This window comes from Oncorhynchus mykiss, chromosome 4 (assembly GCF_057628025.1).
Source record: "Oncorhynchus mykiss isolate SJ-2025 chromosome 4, ASM5762802v1, whole genome shotgun sequence".
In the NCBI taxonomy this organism is placed as follows: Eukaryota; Metazoa; Chordata; class Actinopteri; order Salmoniformes; family Salmonidae; genus Oncorhynchus; species Oncorhynchus mykiss.
Window position 1 is genome coordinate 64,009,130 of NC_143025.1, and position 20,840 is coordinate 64,029,969.

The 20,840-nt window shown below is 42.5% G+C and overlaps 1 protein-coding gene across 1 annotated transcript in view; it reads right to left on the minus strand.

The window, feature by feature from the left end:
• Positions 1–518: 518 nt before the first annotated feature.
• slc16a10 (solute carrier family 16 member 10) overlaps positions 519–20,840 on the minus strand; it is a 54,253-nt gene continuing 33,931 nt past the window's right edge. Inside the window, exons 2-6 of the mRNA XM_021600284.3 lie at positions 20,175–20,319; positions 18,646–19,075; positions 5,979–6,122; positions 5,447–5,675; positions 519–4,205 (exon numbers count right to left, since the gene is read on the minus strand). Coding sequence (XP_021455959.3) covers positions 3,964–4,205; positions 5,447–5,675; positions 5,979–6,122; positions 18,646–19,075; positions 20,175–20,319 — 1,190 coding nt within the window. The 3' untranslated portion in view covers positions 519–3,963. The remainder of the gene's footprint in view (positions 4,206–5,446; positions 5,676–5,978; positions 6,123–18,645; positions 19,076–20,174; positions 20,320–20,840) is intronic.

Here is a 20,840-nt window from a genome sequence, read left to right on the forward strand (position 1 = left end):
GTCGATGTGAAACGGGGGCGTGTTTGGCCCTCCTTTTCTTGTAGTCCACGATCAGCTCCTTTGTCTTGCTCATGTTGAGAGGTTGGGGTCCTGGCACCACACTGCCAGGTCTCTGACCTCCTCCCTATAGCCTGCCTCATCGTTGTCGGTGATCAGGCCTTCCACCGTTGTGTCGTCAGCAAACTTAATGGTGTTGGAGTCGTGCTTGGCCACGCAGATTGGCCATCTATACTTGCTGGCTTGCTTTGGCAAGAGTTTCACTTCTCTGTATGACAGACGTGTGAGAAACATGTGTTAAGAGGAAGGATGGTCCAGTATTGACATTGGATTACAGCAAACACTTTGTTTTTCCAGTGTGTGTACATGCATAAAGTAGCTTAAATAAACCAGGCCCTATAGGTTGACAGAGACATTGTCAGGCTCAAATTAGGAGGTATAAGTTTCCCATGATGCAACTGGAGAGTGATGATGAATGATGAGAAACTCAAGAAAAAATCAAAAACTTTAACATATCCTTACTTCGTTAAAAATGTACTTTAATTTCAGTTGTACATAGTACCATGACATATTACATATCATACAATCAAATTAAAACATTAAATAATGCAAAAAAATTATGAAGGCAATTAGAAAAGCAATAAAATGATGAAATAACTACATAAAGCAAAGATATTTTAATGATCAGCAATATAAAATGTGTATTTGAAAGACATTTATATATACTGTAAAGAAATAAACTATCTGTGAACAACAAACTGAGAGAAGAACAATGCACATAACATGGGGTGAAAGTGAAAGCCGCAAAGTTGATATTTTTTGTGACATTACAGTGTGGTAGAACTCTAGTTGCATTAGGCATAGATATACACTCGGAATTACACCTGTGAAGAGCAAAAGAGTTTGAATAAAATCTATATATAACCTGCATATGTAACTAGAAACATGTTCATTGAATCATTTCAAACAATATGCTGTTGAATTTGGACTTTAGCCACTAAACAAAAAATATAACATGCATAAACTAAATCTTTAAATTCTCTTCATAGGATCTAAAATACTGGGACATTCCCAAAAGGTGACAAACTTCTTTGGATGCCAAGGAATTAATTCAGTACGAGATAATGTAATGAATAATTACTAAGATGTGTATGGCAAAGAGGTATCTCAGTAAAACCTCCAGGGTACAATTTCAGGAATTTCTATTACTTGAGAAATTACCTGAGGCTTTCATCGGTGAATTGTGCAACTGCGTATGTCTAGGATGTAAAGTAAGAATAATAATATAGCAATTATAACTAAAAGATTAACTTAAAAATAAACAAGACTTGATAAAACAAATATATAAATTGGACATTTCCCTAGTAGAAATGTATGCTCTGGTTAGAAAAACAAAACCAAAAAATGTATCCGAAACATTCCTTGTGACATGGGTATTATCTAATTCTCACATCGATAGAACAAATAATAATACATCTAAACTGGAAATTCAAAGCATAAAAAAACCCCAGATCATTCCCAAAGCAAGATTTAAGTTCAAGATAGCAACTTTTTCTTCTCAGAATTAATCATTTATTTGCATTTCCCTGGTCACAAAATTCCACCGAAGTACTGTACTTCTCAAACACTTTTCTGTGGTACAGATAGGCAGCAATCCCGTTCAGAGCAAACAGTGATGGCTAGGAAGCTGGAAGACTCTTTTACAGAGTCTCTCCTAATGTTTGGATATCGACTGTATAAAGACACACAGTGGAAGGGAAATATTGCCCAAACAACACGTGATGGTCATGTTTTGTAATGGTTTGAACTGAAAGCCTCTTTCTGTCCTGCAAATACTGTGTAGGACAAAATACTAGAAATTTGCATGACATCCGAGGTAGATTGTGTCACAAGTCTTGCCTTGGTGAAACCAATGACCTACAGAGCTGGATAGTTTGGATTTTGATAAGTTATGACTTTTCTGCGTGCTTAGTGGTCAAGGGATTGTCGAGTCAAAATCCTACGCTGTAAAAGTTGTGGGTCTTCAAGTTCTCCAAGAGCAATCTTTATAATTATCAATGATTGTTGAAATTCAGGAGGGTGATTTGAAACATAACATGTTTGAAAGGCCTAATAAACTATCCCGAGGGTGGTGCTTTGGCAAATAGTATTGACCATAGACAATCAGCCATTTTCTTTACATTTCAAGGGCACACCCAAAATAATCAATACAAAAGGTTGTTTTGGTCTTCAAAACATCAAATAATGAGAAAAGAAAGCACCAATTAATTATGGCATGACATCAGCCGCTAAACAAATTCTAGAAAAAAATAAATACAAATATGAAAAATATCATTAAAACAAATATATTTCTCCTAACAAAAGGCTAATGAACTGAGCACATAGTCAATGGTTAACTTGACTAATGGTCACATTTGTCAATGATTACATATCAAATTACATTTGAAATATGGTGGACAGAGTGAGCCTACTACAATTAGAAGATATGAAAGTATAACATTGGTTTACTAGCCTATATGTGCTGGACAAAATACTGCCATCAACAATAGAAAATCTATTCATAATTCATTCATCTCTGTTTCATGTCAATTACTCATTATAATCAACACTGACGTTCATCCTTTACTCACGTTGCATAGTCAGACAAGCAGACGTTCCGTTTGAGAATCCTGTTCTGAGCTGCTATAAACTAATGATTACAAAATGACAATGGTGGTTCTGGTTCAAAAACACTGAAAAGGATTCTCAGGCACTGTGTACGGCGCATTCAAGTTACACTGTATCAGAGATACTAACGACTGAACACAGCCTCAGGTAAAGTCAGGCTTATTTCAGGTCCAGAGTACTGCAGCCTTGAGATGACGTTTCATATTTCATGGGTGGGACGCTGTAATTGTGCTTCAAGCTGCTCCCTTGAGGTGCTCAAGCACCTTCAAGGTGACCTTGAAAACTAAGACAATAGTAAGCCCTACAACCACTAGGAACTAACTACCTCCCCACCCATTATCTCATAAAGCACTTCTTTGAAGTGATATTGTATGGTCAGGCTTTACCTCATTACTCACAAATTCACAATCTTGGCATGTTTTAAGAGAGTATCAATCCCCCACAGATCACTCTGTGCTATAAACAGAAAAGGATTGACTTTTAAAAAGCAGCTGTTTTCCCCCCCAGTTAAATTCTACTTAGCAGTAGATTCTTTGTTATACTGTTGTCAAGACAAGCAACATCTGTGTCCCAAACACACTTTACTTACCTATACTACTTATGGGATAATTTGATTATTTTAGATATATTACTGTTTCTTTTACCATATATGGTTAATTATATGTCCCTAGCATTTATTGGAAATATATATTTTTCAACAAACCCAATAAATCTAGTTTGTTTTTCTTTTCAAAATTCTGCAAAGCCTAAAAACTATATTCAAGCTTGTATTGAACATTTCTCGGCAATGACGAGAATGATCCTCAATGCCTTAAACAATAAAAAATGCACATTGAAAACGAGGGAATTTCCTAGCGAGGCTGGCCACTGCTTATTCTCATGTAAATCAGTAGTTGCAGACTTCAAAGAGCACCCAAGTAAAGCATGCGTTCCCTTGTAAGAAATATTAAAATAAGTGAGATTCTCATTTTCCATTTTAACCTTCAAGTTAATTCAACAGCTGCAAGATTGGAAAACAATCAGATGCATAGCTCTTCAAGATCACCTTCATGTTCAATTGTGTTTGTTGAGTATCTATGTGTATAACTGATATGTAGTATTACTTCAGCATTTGCCCCACATTCTCCTGCAAAAGCAGCCATTAAAATATTGTTTACACATACACGGGTCAATACATATTTCATCTATACTTGTTTCATAAAAAAATACGACAAATCAGCAGTTCCAAGTTCCTGCGAGTGAATATGAATATGTGAATATGTCAAGGTGCATCTTTGTTTTGAGTGTGTTTTGGGAGACTTAGATGACAGATTCGGGGGTTGCGGTCTTCACTGCTAGTGCATCTCCCTGTCCCCCACTGTTCCTCTTGAACTCCAGCATCTGCTCCTGGGTGCCATCTTTGGCTGCCTCCTCCTGCTCTCTCCTGATACGTCTAGCCTCCACCCAGGGGATCAGACACAGCATGGCCCCACCGACGATAGGCGGGATACCAGCCAAATAGAAGGCCACGTCATAACTCCCCAGCCTGTCCCTCAGGAACCCTAGCGAGAGAGACAGACACATAAATATCTGGGACTCGTTCATTATCATTTCATGTCCTAAAGACAAGGAACAAACCCCACAGGTCAGCAATAGCATGCCCCAGTCCTGAGTCCATAACCCCATAACTTCAAACCACAGTGAACACCTTTATTTGGTCCTTTCAGATATAAAACAAAAAGGTAGGCTTATCTGAGCTGGGACAGAGTGATACCAAGTACCCACTGGGCAGAGACGTCAGTTCAACGTCTAGTTTTGATTTACATTTGGTTGAGTTGTCAACTAATGGGAATTCACAGTGAAATTTAAATAAATCATGTTATTAGATTTAGGTAAAAATGTGCCCTTATGTTGATGACTTTTTGCAAATCCAATCAGTTTTCCACAAGGATTCAACATATATCGTTTTGGTTGAAATTACATGAAAACGACATTGATTCAACCAGCTTTTTCCCAGTGGTAGTGGGTTAGTGTATACCCACTATTTTAATACAAAGAGCTGATTATTACTGGCTAGTGAAGACAGAGTGGATTGGGGTCAGGGCTATTTAGGCCCCTCTGTCTGACCCCCCCTTGTGGATTGTGGTTTCCTTCCCTTAACATCACTAGGTTGCATGACTTCCTGCATTACCTGCTTCTACCACCCTGTGTCCCTCTCTTCCTGGAATGCTAGTCTATTTCAGAGAAAAAAAACGATGCCTTTTTTTGTAATACATTGCAAACGGGTTGCACATGACTCATGTGGATATGAATGATATCCAAATTAGAACGAGATTAACATAAATGGACATCTGTGCAGTCAACATTCCTGTGGTGAAATGTATGCATCTTCCACAAGGTATAGAATTTCATACACAAGTATCATATTCACGAGATAATGTCTCTACTCATATCAAGTTGTAATTGTAGAAGGTGCAAAGTTGCCATGTTGTGAATCGATTTCTTTAGGTTCCTTTGTGTATGGTAGAGTATGGAGTGTTTCACTTTCACAGTTGCACAGAAACACCAGGTGGAACCAGAGGTTTATAGAAAAACAACTAAAGCTCAGAATCATACTCCAGGGAGAAATGTTTTACAGCATCAAGCTAAATGCTAATATCTTTCAAACAGTACAGTCTAACCAATTCAGTGGCTCTATGATTGATTTAACTTTTTCCTGCCTCATACTAACTTTCCTATTTCTCCCCCCCCCGGGAAGATGCCATCTCAGACGCGGCTAACCGGCTTGACTGCTTAACTGTACCTGCAATAGGAGGCCCCACGGTCATGGGCACAGACATCATGCCCAGCAGGAAGCCGATGGCCTGGGACACGTTCTGAGAGCCCACCAGCTCGAAGGCGATGGGGGCCATGATGCAGATGAAACAGCCGTCGAACAGGCCCATGAGCAGACACACCGCGATCAGCCCCCCGAACACATGACACAGAGGGATCATCATGGACATCACGCCGATGACGATAAACGAAGACACCTGGGCGGGAGGAGACCGGAGGGGATGTCAGAGAGGTGACATGAATGCGATGCACACAGCAGCATTGCTTCTTTGCATTAAATCAGAGTAATGGTTATGACATGGGGTTCAGGCTACATCTGAAAGGACACCCTAAATTCTACACATAGTAGACTTTATGGAGAGTGGGGTGTCATCAGGCCAGAAGTAGTGCCCTATATGGGGAATAGGGTGTCATCGGGCCAGAAGTAGTGCCCTATATGGGGAATAGGGTATCTTAGACCTAGTCATGACCTGTGCAAGACCGAGGTTAGTAGACTTTACCTGCAGGTAGACTTTGTTCACTCCCTGTACGTAGTCAGCCACCCGGCCGAAGATGAGGCGGCCCACGCCGGACGTGACGCCGATGCACATGAGCAGAACCTCCTTGTTGGCGTCTTCTCCGAAGCGCTCCTCAACATGCTTCATCTATGGGACAGACGCAAAGGACACAAGCGTCTCGTCAGTACTCAGTCACATCAGAACACAGCTGCCACATGCACTTATGGCCGAATCAAAATGGCACGTCTAGTGGAAAACAGACACATAAGGCTAGTAGATGCTTACAATTGATTACTTTCTAGACCTTCATAAGAGCGATGGTAAGATATATGGAACATAGAACAATGGTCTTGGCACATTGTGTTCAATTTGCTATAAGGAGGATCTACATGTTTGTGAGAGTATACAGTATGTGTTTGTAGTTGTGAGTGGGGGGGGGGGGGGGGGGGGGGGGGGGCAGTCTCCTCATGTTTCAGGCATACCCCCGGGGAGTCCTCCCTCTACACCACTCCTTTTTCAGAAGTGGGGAAGGCAGGGTGCGCCATTCATACAACTCAGTGAAGCCACCACCATCTCCCAGCCGCCACAGTTATACATACAGGGCCTTCAGAAAGTATTCACACCACTTGACTTTTTAAAAATGTTGTGTTACAGCCTGAATGAAACATTTATTAAAATTGTGATTTTGTATCACTGGCCTACACAGAATATCAAAGTGGAATTATGTTTTTTTAGAAAAGTTAACTAAATTGAATAAAACATTTAAAGCAGAAATGTCTGGAGTCAATAAGTATTCAACCCCATTGTTATGGCAAGCCTATATAAGTTCCGGAGTAAAAATGTGTTTAACAGGTCACATAATAAGTTGCATGGACTCACTGTGCAATAATAGCGTTTCACATGTTTCTGAATGACTACCTCATCTCTGTACTACCTCTATAAGGTCCCTTAGTCGGGCAGTGAATTTATAACACAGATTCAGCCAAAGACCAGGGAGGGTTTCCAATGCCTTGCAAAGGGCACCTATTGGTAGATGGGTAAAAATAAAAAGCAGACATTGAATATCCTTTTGAACATGCTGAAATTATTAATGACACTTTGGATGGTGTATCAATACACCCAGCCACTACAAAGATACAGGCGTCCTTCCTAACTCAGTTGCCACAGAGGAAGGAAACCGCTCAGGGATTTCACCATGAGGCCAATGCAGACTTTAAAACAGTTAAGAGTTTAATGGCTGTGATAGTAGAAAACTGATGGATCAACAACATTGTAGTTACTCCACAACACTAACCTAAATCACACAGAGCGAAAAGGAAGCCTGTACAGAAAAAAAATTATCCAAAACATGTATCCTGTTTTCAATAAGTCACTAAAGTAAAACTGCATAAAATGTGGCAAAGAAATTCACTTTGTCCTGAATACAAAGCATTATGTTTGGGGCAAATTCAACACAACACATTACTGAGTACCACTCTTCAAATGTTCAAGCATGGCGGTGGCTGCGTCATGTTATGGGTATGCTTGCCATCGGCAAGGCCTAGGGAGTTTTTTTTGTTGATAAAAAGAAAAACAGGAGAGCAAAATCCTAGAGGAAAACCTGGTTCAGTCTGCTTTCCAACAGACACTGGGAGTGTGGTGCCTGGAAAACATCAACTCACTCAACATCAACAAAACAAAAAGGAGATGATTGTGGACTTCAGGACACAGCAGAGGGTGCATGCCCTATCTATGTCGACAGCACCGCAGTGGAGAAGGTGGAAAGCTTCAAGCTCCTTGACGTACACGTCACTGACACACTGAAATGGACCACCCACACCGACAGTGTGGTGAAGAAGGCGCAACAGCGCTTCTACAACCTCAGGAGACTAAATAAATTTGGCTCGTCACCTAAAATCCTCTTAACTTTTACAGATGCACAATTGAAAGCATCCTCTCGGGCTATATCCCCCGCATGGTACGGCAAATGCACCGTCCGCAACCGCAAGGCTCTCCAGAGGGTGGTGCGGTCTGCCCAACACATTACAAAGGCAAACTACCCACCCTCCAGGACACCTAAAGCATCTGAAGACCAAAAAGATCATCAAGGACATCAACCACCCGAGCCACTGCCCGGTCACCCTGCTATCATCCAGAAGGCGAGGTCAGTACAGGTGCATCAAAGCTGAGACCGAGAGACTGAAAAACAGCCACCACTAGCACATTAGTGGATGCTGCCTATAGGCATAGACTAGAAATCACTGGCCATTATAAGGAATAGAACACTAGTCACTTTAATAATGTTTACACACAGTTGAAGTCAGAAGTTTACATACACTTAAGTTGGAGTCATTAAAACTTGTTTTTCAACCACTCCAAAACAGTAGGACATCTACTTTCTAGTTGGTTAGGACATCTACTTTGTGCATGACACAAGCAATCTTTCCAATTGTTTACAGACAGATTATTTCACTGTATCACAATTCCAGTGGGTCAGAAGTTTACATACACTAAGTTGACTGTGCCTTTAAACAGCTTGGAAAATTCCAGAAAATGTCATCATGGCTTTAGAAGCTTCTGATAGGCTAATTGACATAATTTGAGTCAATTGGAGGTGTGCCTCTTTGCTTGACATCATGGGAAAATCAAAAGAAATCAGCCAAAACCAAAAAAAAAAAAAAATTGTTTACCTCCACAAGTCTGGTTCATCCTTGGGAGCAATTTCCAAACGCCTAAAGGTACGACGTTCATCTGTACAAACAATAGTACGCAAGTATAAACACCATGGGACCACGCAGCCGTCAAACTGCTCAGGAAGGAGATGCGTTCGGTCTCCTAGAGATGAACGTACTTTTGTGCGAAAAGTGCAAATCAATCCCAGAACAACAACAAAGGACCTTGTGAAGATGCTGGCGGAAACAGGTACAAAGGTATCTATATCCACAGTAAAACGAGTCCTATATCGAAATAACCAGAAAGGTCGCTTAGCAATGAAGAAGCCACTGCTCCAAAACAGCCATAAAAAAGCCAGACTAAGGTTTACAACTGCACATGGGGACAAATATCGTACTTTTTGGAGAAATGTCCTGTGGTCTGATGAAACAAAAATAGAACTGTTTGGCCATAATGACAATAGTTACGTTTGGAGGAAAAAGGGGGATGCTTGCAAGCCGAAGAACACCATCCCAAATATGAAGCACGTGGGTGGCAGCATCATGTTGTGGGGGTGCTTTGCTCCAGGAGGGACCGGTGCACTTCACAAAATAGATGGCATCATCATGAGGTGGGGAAATTATGTGGATATATTGAAGCAACATCTCAAGACATCAGTCAGGAAGTTAAAGCTTGGTCGCAAATGGGTCTTCCAAATGGACAAGGACCCCAAGCATACTTCCAAAGTTGTGGCAAAATGGCTTAAGGACAACAAAGTCAAGGTATTGGAGTGGCCAGCACAAAGCCCTGACCTCAATCCTATAGAGAATTTGTGGGCAGAACTGAAAAAGCATGTAAGAGCAAGGAGGCCTACAAACCTGACTCAGTTACACCAACTCTGTCAGGAGGAATGGGCTAAAATTCACCCAACTTATTGTGGGAAGCTTGTGGAAGGCTACCCGAAACATTTGACCCAAGTGAAACAATTTAAAGGCAATGCTACCAAATACTAATTGAGTATATGCAAACTTCTGAACCACTGGGAATGTGATGAAAGTAATAAAAGCTGAAATAAATCACTACTATTATTCTGACATTTCACATTAAAATAAAGTGGTGATCCTAACTGACCTAAGACAGGGAATTTGTAAGAGGATTAAATGTAGTTGGCTAAGGTGTATGTAAACTTCCGACTTCAACTGTATTCTATACTATTCTACGGTATCTTAGTCCTAGCATGTCGCTACACCCGCAATAACATTTGCTAATCACGTGTATGTGACCAATAAAACTTGATTAACTAAATTCAGCAGGAAGATAACCTAAACACAATGCCAAATATACACTGGAGCTGCTTACCAAGACTACAGTGAGTGGCCTTTTGATGTAAATTGGCTTGAAAATCTGTGGCAAGACTTGAAAATGGCTGTCTAGCAGTGATCAACAACTAACTTGACGGAGCTTGAAGATAAAAAAATTTTTTTTAAATGTGTGCAATCCAGCTGTGGAAAGCTCTTAGACTTACCCAGAAAGACTAACAGCTGTAATTACTGCCAAAGGTGATGCTAACTTGTATTGACTCAGGGGGCATACTCATGTCAATGAGATATGTATATTACATTTTCAAAAAATGTGCAAACATTTCTAAAAACACATTTTCACTTTGTTATTATGGGGTATTAATATGCAGATGGCTGAGAACAAAATCCATGAAATCAATTTAAAATTCAGGCTGTAACAACAAAACGTGGCATAAGGAGTATGAACATTTTTTGAAGGCACTAAGTACTCACAACCCTGAGTGAATGCTTTGTAGAAGCACCTTTAGCAGCAATTACAGCTTCGAGTCTTCCATCTCAGCCAAGGAACTCTGTATTTTGGCCAAAGTGGTCATTGGGTTCTTAGTAACCTCCCTGAACAAGGTCCTTCTTGCCCGGTTGCTCAGTTTGGTCGGACGGGGCTGCCAGCTCTAGGCAGAGTCTGGGTAGTGCCATATTTTTTTCTCCCCATTTCCCAATGATAGAGACCATTGCGCTCTTGGAAACTTTCAACACTCTAGAAATAGTTGAATACCCTTCCCCAGATACAGTGGGGAGAACAAGTATTTGATACACTGCCGATTTTGCAGGTTTTCCTACTTACAAAGCATGTAGAGGTCTGTAATTTTTTATCATAGGTACACTTCAACTGTGAGAGATGGAATTTGAAACAAACATCCAGAAAATCACATTGTATGATTTTTAAGTAATTAATTAGCATTTTATCGCATGATATACAGTGGGGCAAAAAAGTATTTAGTCAGCCACCAATTGTGCAAGTTCTCCCACTTAAAAAGATGAGGCCTGTAATTTTCATCATAGGTACACTTCAACTATGACAGACAAAATGAGAAAAAAAAAATCCAGAAAATCACATTGTAGGATTTTTTATGAATTTATTTGCAAATTAAATCCCCCATCCCGACCAAACCCTCCCCTAACCTGGACGACCTGAGCCAATTGAGCACCGACCTATGGGACTCCCGGGAGTGACGCTGCAACACTGCGATGCAGTGCCTTAGACCGCTGCGCCACTCGGGAGGCCAATGCCCGTGCCCTCTGATCAGAAGAAACTACAAACAAATATCACAAAGTCCACTACAGGTTACCTTAACTGATTCAATTTATCATGTCCATTGATGTCAGGCTCGGGTTCAGAGTTCTTCACCACACCTTCCTTAACTCGCACTCATTCACTTACATTTAACCTCCAGAACTTGGTCTGATACACGGCTCACTCTGTTTGCACTTGACACCAATCTTCAACACTCCACTTTTGAATTCAGGATGTAACAACAAAATGTGCAATAAGTCAAGGAGTATGAATACATTCTGAAGGCATTGTATCCCTATATAATATTCATATCAGCCGCTGCAACTCCTTCTGCTCAATTCACAGGCAAAGCGAAAGCACCATCGCAACTATTGTGGGCTGCATAGTTGCGGTCGTAGTGTATCAGAGCATGTGAAATGCGGCCCAGATGTCGATTCCAGGCCTCTGCCGGTCCCTCCTACACGGGAGCACCAATCGGTGTGGCCCAGAGCTGGGGAGGCTGCCTGGGAGGCTCGGCCTGGGAGGCCCCGGCCTGGTACCTGGATCCCTGCCAGTAGCTGCAGCCTCCAAGGACACCAACACCACATCCAAACCCCTCCCTGCTGCGTCCCAGTCAAAGAGCCTCTATTCCACACTTAGTCTGGTTTCACGAGGATATAGTACTACAGCCCACAGACAACATTCCTCCAGTCCACAGGGTGTCCCACTCCCTGCTGGCTCAGACGCCAGGCCTGCTGTGCTTGGCCATTATACTACCCAGCAACACCTGGCCCTTAAATACTGCTAGGGCACCTGCTCTCAGGCTTACTTGCCCTTTACTTACTGGCCAGTGGGCATCATCCCTCCCTATCAACCACATAACCTTGGGGGATGTTGACTCTTCCAAATGACACCCTATTCCCTATGTAGTGCACTACTTCGACTAGAGCACTAGGGGACCCTGGTAGTGAATATATAGGGGATATGCTGGCATTTGGGCCGTGTCCCCGCCTGTGATCGCGTATTCTAGTATGTGGCCTAACCACGTGACCTACTGCTTACTGACGTACCACTCGCCAGGTGTCCCTGTCAGGAACATCCCACCCTCCTTCACTGACCGGCCAACAATAAACAACCGAGGCACACAAACAAGAGCGTCAGTGAACGCTGACGCACGTCACGCTCTCTCGCCTGCACATTGCACAGACAAACCAACAACACAACCGTCATGCTCGATGACACACACACCCCCCCCAGGCACATACACAATGCTTGTTAAACTATCTGCAGCTCAGCCGCTATTTTACATTTGTCATTTAGCAGACGCTCTTATTCAGACCGACTTGCAGGAGCAATTGGGCCCTTGAGAAAGGTACCTAACCCCTAACGCTCTTAACCATTAGGCTACTTGCCGCCCTCTCCAAAAGCTTTATGATAAACCTTACCAGGCCAAAACACTCTTCCCTCCAGCACACAGCAGCTGGTGACAAATGAGTTTGTTGTTGTCAAAGTGGTGGCAGTTAGTCACTGCCACTGGTGAGTTTAACAAAGTGGTGCAAAACCAACATCAAAGTAAATGCTGAATAAACTTTCCAGTTTAATAAACAGGTTTCAAGATTGAACGTAATTAGGAAGCACTGAGAACGCTAGCCTGCACTGCCTCTGGTAGGCTACCTTAACACAATCCATGCACTGACTGGATCTGCTACCGCCTGCCCAGTTTCTTTGCACACCAATGCCATCCAGACTTCACACATATCCTGCAAAACATACAGTTCAACTTGTCCTTGGCAATGCCTTTCCCTTTTAATCAGACCTCTAGGAACACAGTCGTACCTGGTGAAATACACCATCTAATTCTCCAATATGTGAAATACCTGGAATAGTGTGAGAGGGAAAGCTTCTTCAGGACTTTAGACTCCCAGTCTTCAGCTGATAGGGGAGGGACTTGGCTACAGATGAGGGGGAATAGGCACACACACACAGACTGTGGCACTAAAGGGCTGGACGACGCACTTTGACCAGAGCAGAGGAGCTGAGGGAAAACAGAATAGCTCAAATATCCCACTAGGATTAGCAGCTCTGTTAGTCCCTGCACACTTCGAGGTGAGCACTCCCTTCCTGAAAGGTTAAACAATACAGCTTTTCACCCCTGGTTTCCCCCGTATTCCTGATGATATCGAAGCTTCGGGCTGGACACTGGCAGGGCCCAGGGATGGGGCTAGGGCTGGACACTGACAGGGCCCAGGGATGGGGCTAGGGCTGGACACTGACAGGGCACAGGGATGGGGTTAGGGCTTGACACTGACAAGGCCCCAGGGATGGGGCTAGGGCCGGACACTGACAGGGCCCAGGGATGGGGCTGGGGGTAGACACTGGCAGGGCCCAGGGATGGGGCTAGGGCTGGACACTGGCAGGGCCCAGGGATAGGGCTAGGGCTGGACACTGGCAGGGCCCATGGATGGGGCTAGGGCTGGACACTGGCAGGGCCCAGGGATGGGGCTAGGGCTAGACACTGGCAGGGCCCAGGGATGGGGCTAGGGCTAGACACTGGCAGGGCCCAGGGATGGGGCTAGGGCTAGACACTGGCAGGGCCCAGGGATGGGGCTAGGGCTAGACACTGGCAGGGCCCAGGGATGGGGCTAGGGATAGACACTGGCAGGGCCCAGGGATGGGGCTAGGGCTAAACACTGGCAGGGCCCAGGGATGGGGCTAGGGCTGGACACTGGCAGGGCCAGAGGGATGGGGCTAGGGCTAGACACTGGCACAGGGATGGGGCTAGGGCTAGACACTGGCAGGGCCCAGGGATGGGGCTAGGGCTGGACACTGGCAGGGCCAGAGGGATGGGGCTAGGGCTAGACACTGGCAGGGCCCAGGGGTGGCCCAGCCTGGGTAGCAGACACTAAAGTGTTAGGAGAACACAGAGGGCTGTCCCCAGGAGAAAGTGACCTCCCTCCAATAACAAAGTAATCTCCTCCAAATAAACAGTGACCTACTGAGCCCCAGGACAGATCTCTCCTCTCCAGCTCTCCACAGGAGATGTTTTCCATCCTATAAATGGTATGCAATACTGGAATAATAAGACCTGTGTTTATGTAACTCCACCAAACCTCCCAGACATATTTACGGACTCTCCACAGACCACACTACTAAAAGCATCTACCGTATGTATATTAGGGGATTGAATAACTGCTGTGAAATACTTTAACTGGTATGCATCCAAGTAATACCACACATTTGGCCACTTTAATATTTAGATCGAGTTATCCTCCGTTTGGCCGCCCTGAGTTCTACAGAGACTCATGCTCTTCAGACCAGGGGATAACTATAGTTTTAATTATGCTTTGTGGAAAGTAAAACATTTCCCAGGTAAACAAAGTTACTTTGGAGGTGACTACAACTATTTGAATACAGATCCCCGAAAATAAACTACTTTTCAAAACTATTTGAATACAGATCCCCGAAAATAAACTACTTTTCAAAACTATTTGAATACAGATCTCAGGAAGTGACTACTTTTCTGAAACTATTGGATTGGCTACCTTCAACTAATGGCAGTGCTGTATCTGGAACTGCAGGTTGAGCACACACAAACACAATATCCTATACCAATCTGACACCCATATTTGATCTACAGAATTCATTTCTATCTGAACATTCTGTAAAAGTCCATTCTCCTGAATGTCCATTGCCCCAGCTGTACATCAATAAAGTCAAACCAATTAACAACTGCTATTTTGTAAAGATATTAAAAATAAGTTGACTAAACTACTTTGACTCTTTCAAGATGCCACTGGAAAAAAAAGGTTTAAAAGCTGCATTTCATTTTAGAATACCTTTAGATACTGCAGAGTAATTCAAAGCCTATTGCAAACAACAAGTTGGATGCTAAGCAAAAACAACTTTGAACCTCTTTGTCCATCTGTGGGAAAGAGCTCTTATTTTAAAAACACACTATACCAGGGGTAGTCAGCTAGATTCAGCCGCGGGACCATTTATGTCGGAGTGGATGGTGGGGGGGGGGGGGACATAATCATAATAATTTCTACACTGCAAGTTGACCCCAAATAAGCACAAAAATAGATTGCATTTGAAAATAACAATAATTTCATACCTTTAATTACATTGAGACACGTTTACAACATTTTTGAGTCGTGGGAATAATTGGGAACAGATTTCCTAAATACATTTTTAGCTGAATTTCTGGTGATTTTACAGTCGTCACCTGTTGCCGACCCCTGCACTAGACCATCTTTTAAAAAAAGGGAGAGTTTACTCAGAATACAAACAAACATGATTTTTTCCCCCAGCTACCTTGACTGTAGTTAATTTAAGAAGGCAATTTTGGGATATTTCCTTGACACTTAGCCATATTTTGTTGATGTTAGCATTCAGTTCATGTGCCTGTGTATTACAACTAACTACGTGGAGCAACATTTTATTAGCATTAGCATGTTGTTACATAATACTTTGGTCATTTCATTTTAATTCCATGACAATGAGTTGAAAGTTTTTGTAACTACTGTGAAGTGACTGTTCCTTATTCCACGTACATAATAATTCCATTAGAAATTGCAATCTAACGTCCTAGTAACAATAATGTTGCTGTTGTAATAACTAGAACTAATGTCGTTCTTGGTTATTAAATATTTGGAAGCCATCAAATACAAATATTTTTTCAAGGCATATATTCAAATACCGTCAAACAGTATTTGGTTTTACGAGAGTTTTTCCTGAGACCTGTATCTGAATAACAAAGAAAATAGTTGCCTTTCAGTTGAAACGCCATATTCAAGCTAGAGTATTTATAAACTTGGTATTTTCAAATAAAACAACAAATTACAACTATCTTCCAGTCAGGTCTGAAGCACTTTAGTTTTGCTTGTCATGGTTCATACAGTGACTGTGGGAAGAGACTACAGGCTCTGTCTTTGGTATAATGTGTACCGTAAAATACAAGACTAAACCGTATTCTATCTAGGACTGTTATGGCACCACAGATTAACAGTCCAGTATGTGATGTGTAAGCAGGGCTTGTATTTTATACATTTGTACCATTTTGAAGACAAACATTTAACATAAGCTGACAGAAAAAAAAAAATGATGTGTGTGTCTAAGTCTGACAAGCCTATGTCATAGTAGCATTTCAAATTTTGACATGCAGTGTTCAAAATGAGTTGCTTTATGACTAAACGCTTATGATACGGTAACTCAGTTGAACCGAGCAGCAACAGGCCAAAGGTCAGGAGAGATGTTTAAAAACAACTCTCATGCCATAGGAAGGAAGGAAACAAAAACTCCAACTCAAAAACAGTGACACAGGTCCTTGAGGCCATGTAGGCTTCCCCTCTCCTGACCTTCCACATTTGATAATGTGCGTTTTTGTATTTGTGCTTGTGAAGCTTGAGATCAGGGGTCTCCAAACTTTTCTAGCACGAGAGCTACTTTAAAAAAACGAAACATGTCGCAAGCTACTCATTTATTTTATAGCCTTTGAATAGGCACATTGTTCACTTCTCCCATACCCTGCAGCTCTTCCCCGTGTTCTGGGTGTGCAATATATGTGTTTTCTGTCTATATACCTGGTAAATAATAGTTAATAAACAGTATTTGGCCTGACAGGCCCCAGTAAAATTACCTTTAGTATTTTCCAGAATTCAGTTCTCGGTTTTATTTTTCTTCAGTTTTTTACTACTCTCAACATTGCAATTATTAATAAAGAAACAAGGAAAATGAATGTTCTGAATCCATGTCAATAATTAAATCACAGCTTCCCAGACCAACGGCCTGGTGTAGGAGCTGTTGGGGTCAAAGTAGTGGGAAGGGTTACTGGGGTGTGTTGTATTCAGACCACTTGACTTTTCCACATTTTGTTACGTTACAGCCTTATTCTAAAATGGATGAAAAAAAACTAAATCTACACATAATGACAAAGCAAAAACAGGTTATTAGAAATGTTTGCACATTTTTAAAAAATATTACAAAAAAAACTTATTTACCTAAGCATTTAGACCTTTTGCGAGGAGAATCGAAATTGAGCTTAGGTGGATCCTTTCCATTGATCATCCTTGAGATGTTTCTACAACTTGGAGTCCACCTGTGGTAAATTCAAATGATTGGACATGATTTGGAGAGGCACACAACTGTCTATATAAGGTCCCACAGTTGACAGCGCATGTCAGATATCACTAAGCCATGAGGTCGAAGGAATTGTCCGTAGAGCAGAGACAGGATTGTGTCCAAGACCTCAATCCTTCTTAAGTGGATGAAGTTTGGAACCACCAAGACTTGAATCCAATCGAACATCTCTGGAGAGACCTGAAAATAGCTGTGCAGCGACGCTCCCCATCCAACCTGACAGAGCCTGAGGGGATCTGCAGAGAAGAACAGGAGAAACTCCCCAAATACAGGTGTGCCAAGCTTGTAGCATCATACCCAAGAAGACTCGAGGCTGTAATCGCTGCCAAAGGTGCTTCAACAAAGTACTGAGTAAAGGGTCTGAATACTTACATAAATGTGATATTTTTCCATTTTTTATACACTTGCCAAAATGTCTAATAACCTGTTTTTGCTTTGTCATTATGGGGTATTGTGTGTTTATTGAGATAATTTTTTATATTTTTTATCCACTTTAGAATAAGGCTGTAACATAAAATGTGGAAAAAGTCAAGAGGTCTGAATGCCTTCCGAATGCACTGTATATAGGCCTAGACGGTGGTGCAATTTCCTTTTTCACATTTCCCTTTTTTTGTGAGCAAATGTGAAAGATGGTCCAGCGATGTTTCTGCTGTTAGGACTACTTCTGCAGCACATCGTGGCACAGTTTGTAGAAAAATGGCCACCCAATTGATACAAATAAATCATGATTTATAGTTCAGTGAAGTAAGCCTACTTTTGACGTTTACATTTAATTGAGAAGGTTTTTGGGGAAAGTCTTACGGTCTACCCACAAGACCTTATCATTAGCATCGCTAACTGGCAACATACGGCGTCAAAAACAAATGTGTGCCCCAAACCGACAGAGGCAATATTGATGGAAATGTATTGGCAGATGTGTTACATTTTGGCGTTTTAAGCCAATAGGGGTTAACTAGGGGTAGGATAATGTTTTTTTACAGTTTGGGATATACTTTCAGATTTGCTTGGCGAGCTACTCATAGGTGGGCAGCAAGCTACTGGCAGAGATCCCCTGCTCTAGATCTACTAACCAATAACCCCTGGCTATTACTGTCAACTGAGTTACCCAGAGCCAATGTCCAAAATACACCATGAGAGAAATAGAGAATATGATGGACAGTGGACACAGAAATCAACCCCACATGTTCCACACTGCCACGTTTGTATGCCGCGTTTCTACTTCTGTTATTTCTTGCCACATGTCAGTAATCTTTAACACAGCGAGACCGGAGTAACGAAAACAAAAACACACCAATAGTACACATCACCACTGAAAAACAAAACAACTCACCAGGTGAACGTAAGGCACAAAGTATCCGTAGAGAGCTGCCGGGATGCCAAAGGCCCAGATCCGGTAGCCCAGAGACTTCCAGATGTTGACGTTGAACACCTTGCTCATGGGCGGGCAGCGGCTACCTGGCTTGTTGCTGCTGACAGGCTTGGGCAGCAGGGGAGTGTAGGTTAACCCAGCCAGCATGAGGATGAACATGAGGATGCTGAGGAGCCTCATGGTGTTCTGCAGGCCCACCTTCTCCAGCAGGCCGGACAGGAGGAAGGGCAGGGTGACGGTGAAGGCAGAGCTGCCGGCCGTCACGATGCCGTTGACCAGGCCCAGGCGCTTCTTGAAGTAGTGTCCCAGGATCACCAGGCTGGGCTGGTAGGCGAAGGAGCAGCCGGTGGCGAACACGATGCCGTAGGTGAAGTACATGGGACCCAGGGATCTGTGGGTTCAGAGAGTAGAAGAGAGACAGGATAGGATGGGAGTTCCCCACAGTCATGTTTATACCGGCTTAAAATTTCACACACAGAGAAAAAAAAACAAAGCTCTATGCACTTGACTCAGAGGTTCTGGCAAAACAAGTTCTCAAGTCTGACTTGAACCAAAACACCAGGGTGAAGATAATGGAGCTGCTGTGAACTTGCTAGCCTGGTCCAACTTCCAACACCTGGAGGGTATCAGTTACAGCCTCGCTCCCAGGGTGTGTACACTCACTATGCTGACAGTGTTTGTTTACTTCACGGTCCTCGTTTTTTTATTTCAACCTTTATTTAACTAAGCAAGTCACAGATATTTACCGTGTCAGCTCAGGGAGTCGCTCTAGCAACCTGTCGGTTACTGGCCCAACGCTCTAACCAAGGTTACCGTTAGCACATCACTAATCCTGGATAAATAGATCAGTGAGAGAGGTCAGGGGTGAGTTGGAGCTGCTTCTAGGCCAGCGCTAATGACAGGTCTCTCAGAGTGCTACGATCATCAAGACAAGAGCGTTAATGTTTACTCACTTGTCACGCCACTGCGGGGATAACCCTAGATAAAAACGCAGCTGTGGTATTCATTTATTGCATTTAACAATACTTTCACTGTACTTCCTACTTTGACCCAGTGATATGTCACCTGTAATAAATGTTCCCTTCATTTAGTAGACAGATAATGGGTTTTAAAAAAAGCTAGAGTTATTTTGTGTGACAAAAATTATATGAAAAAAAAAAAAGACCACCCAGAGAACAGATCCAAAGGGGGATTTTCTAGGTGTTGTTCAAAGTCAGGCAATAGCCTTACTGACTGACACAGAGCCAACTATTATTATTATTATTATTTTTGTTATTGTGGTAGTAGTGTAAGCATGCATGTACGTAGATTAAAATGGTTGAGAGTTTGGTATTATGCCATCTCGTGAGAGGTCTAGAAATAGAGGACATGAGAGCAGGCTGAGCTCCTGTACATCCTGTATCACACACACACACACACAAACACCTGATAACGTTTAGACACAACACATCAGAATGGCTGATGAGGAGGGTAGCTATACAAGTACTGACGTGACGAAGGAGCTGGCCAGCAGTCCCACCAGGCCCACGGCGGCTCCGCCCACAGCTGTCACCCTGCAGCCCAGCAAGTCTGTGAAGACGCTGACGATGGGAGAACAGAAGAAGATCATCCCCATGGAGAGGGAGCCCACCCAAGCTGCAGGACAGAGAGAGATATGAGGGTTAGGCTGCGTGTTACATTACAGTATACGAACAATAACGGCAATATTTAACTGTTCACACAGGCTTTGTTGTTACATGGGAAATGTTGCTGGAGTGTGAGGTGAAGCGATGCACTCCTCTTCTGGCTGCCCCACTAAACCATTTTAAAAGTCAGTTTTTACAAATTATGAACAATGCATGTCAACAAAGAAAAGAGGTGAGTAAGTAAAACCTTCCTCCATATAGGTTCATGTTAAGCTTTTAGACTTATGTACACATACCAGTCAAAAGTTTGGACACACCTACTCATTCAAGGGGTTTTCCTTTATTTTTACTATTTTCATACATTGTAGAATAATAGTGAAGACACCAAAACTATGTACTAACACATATGGAATCATGTAGTAACCAAAAAAATAATCTAAATATATTTGAGATTGGAGATTCTCCAAAGTAGCCACCCTTTGCTTTGATGACAGCTTTGCACACTCTTGGCATTCTCTCAACCAGCTTCAT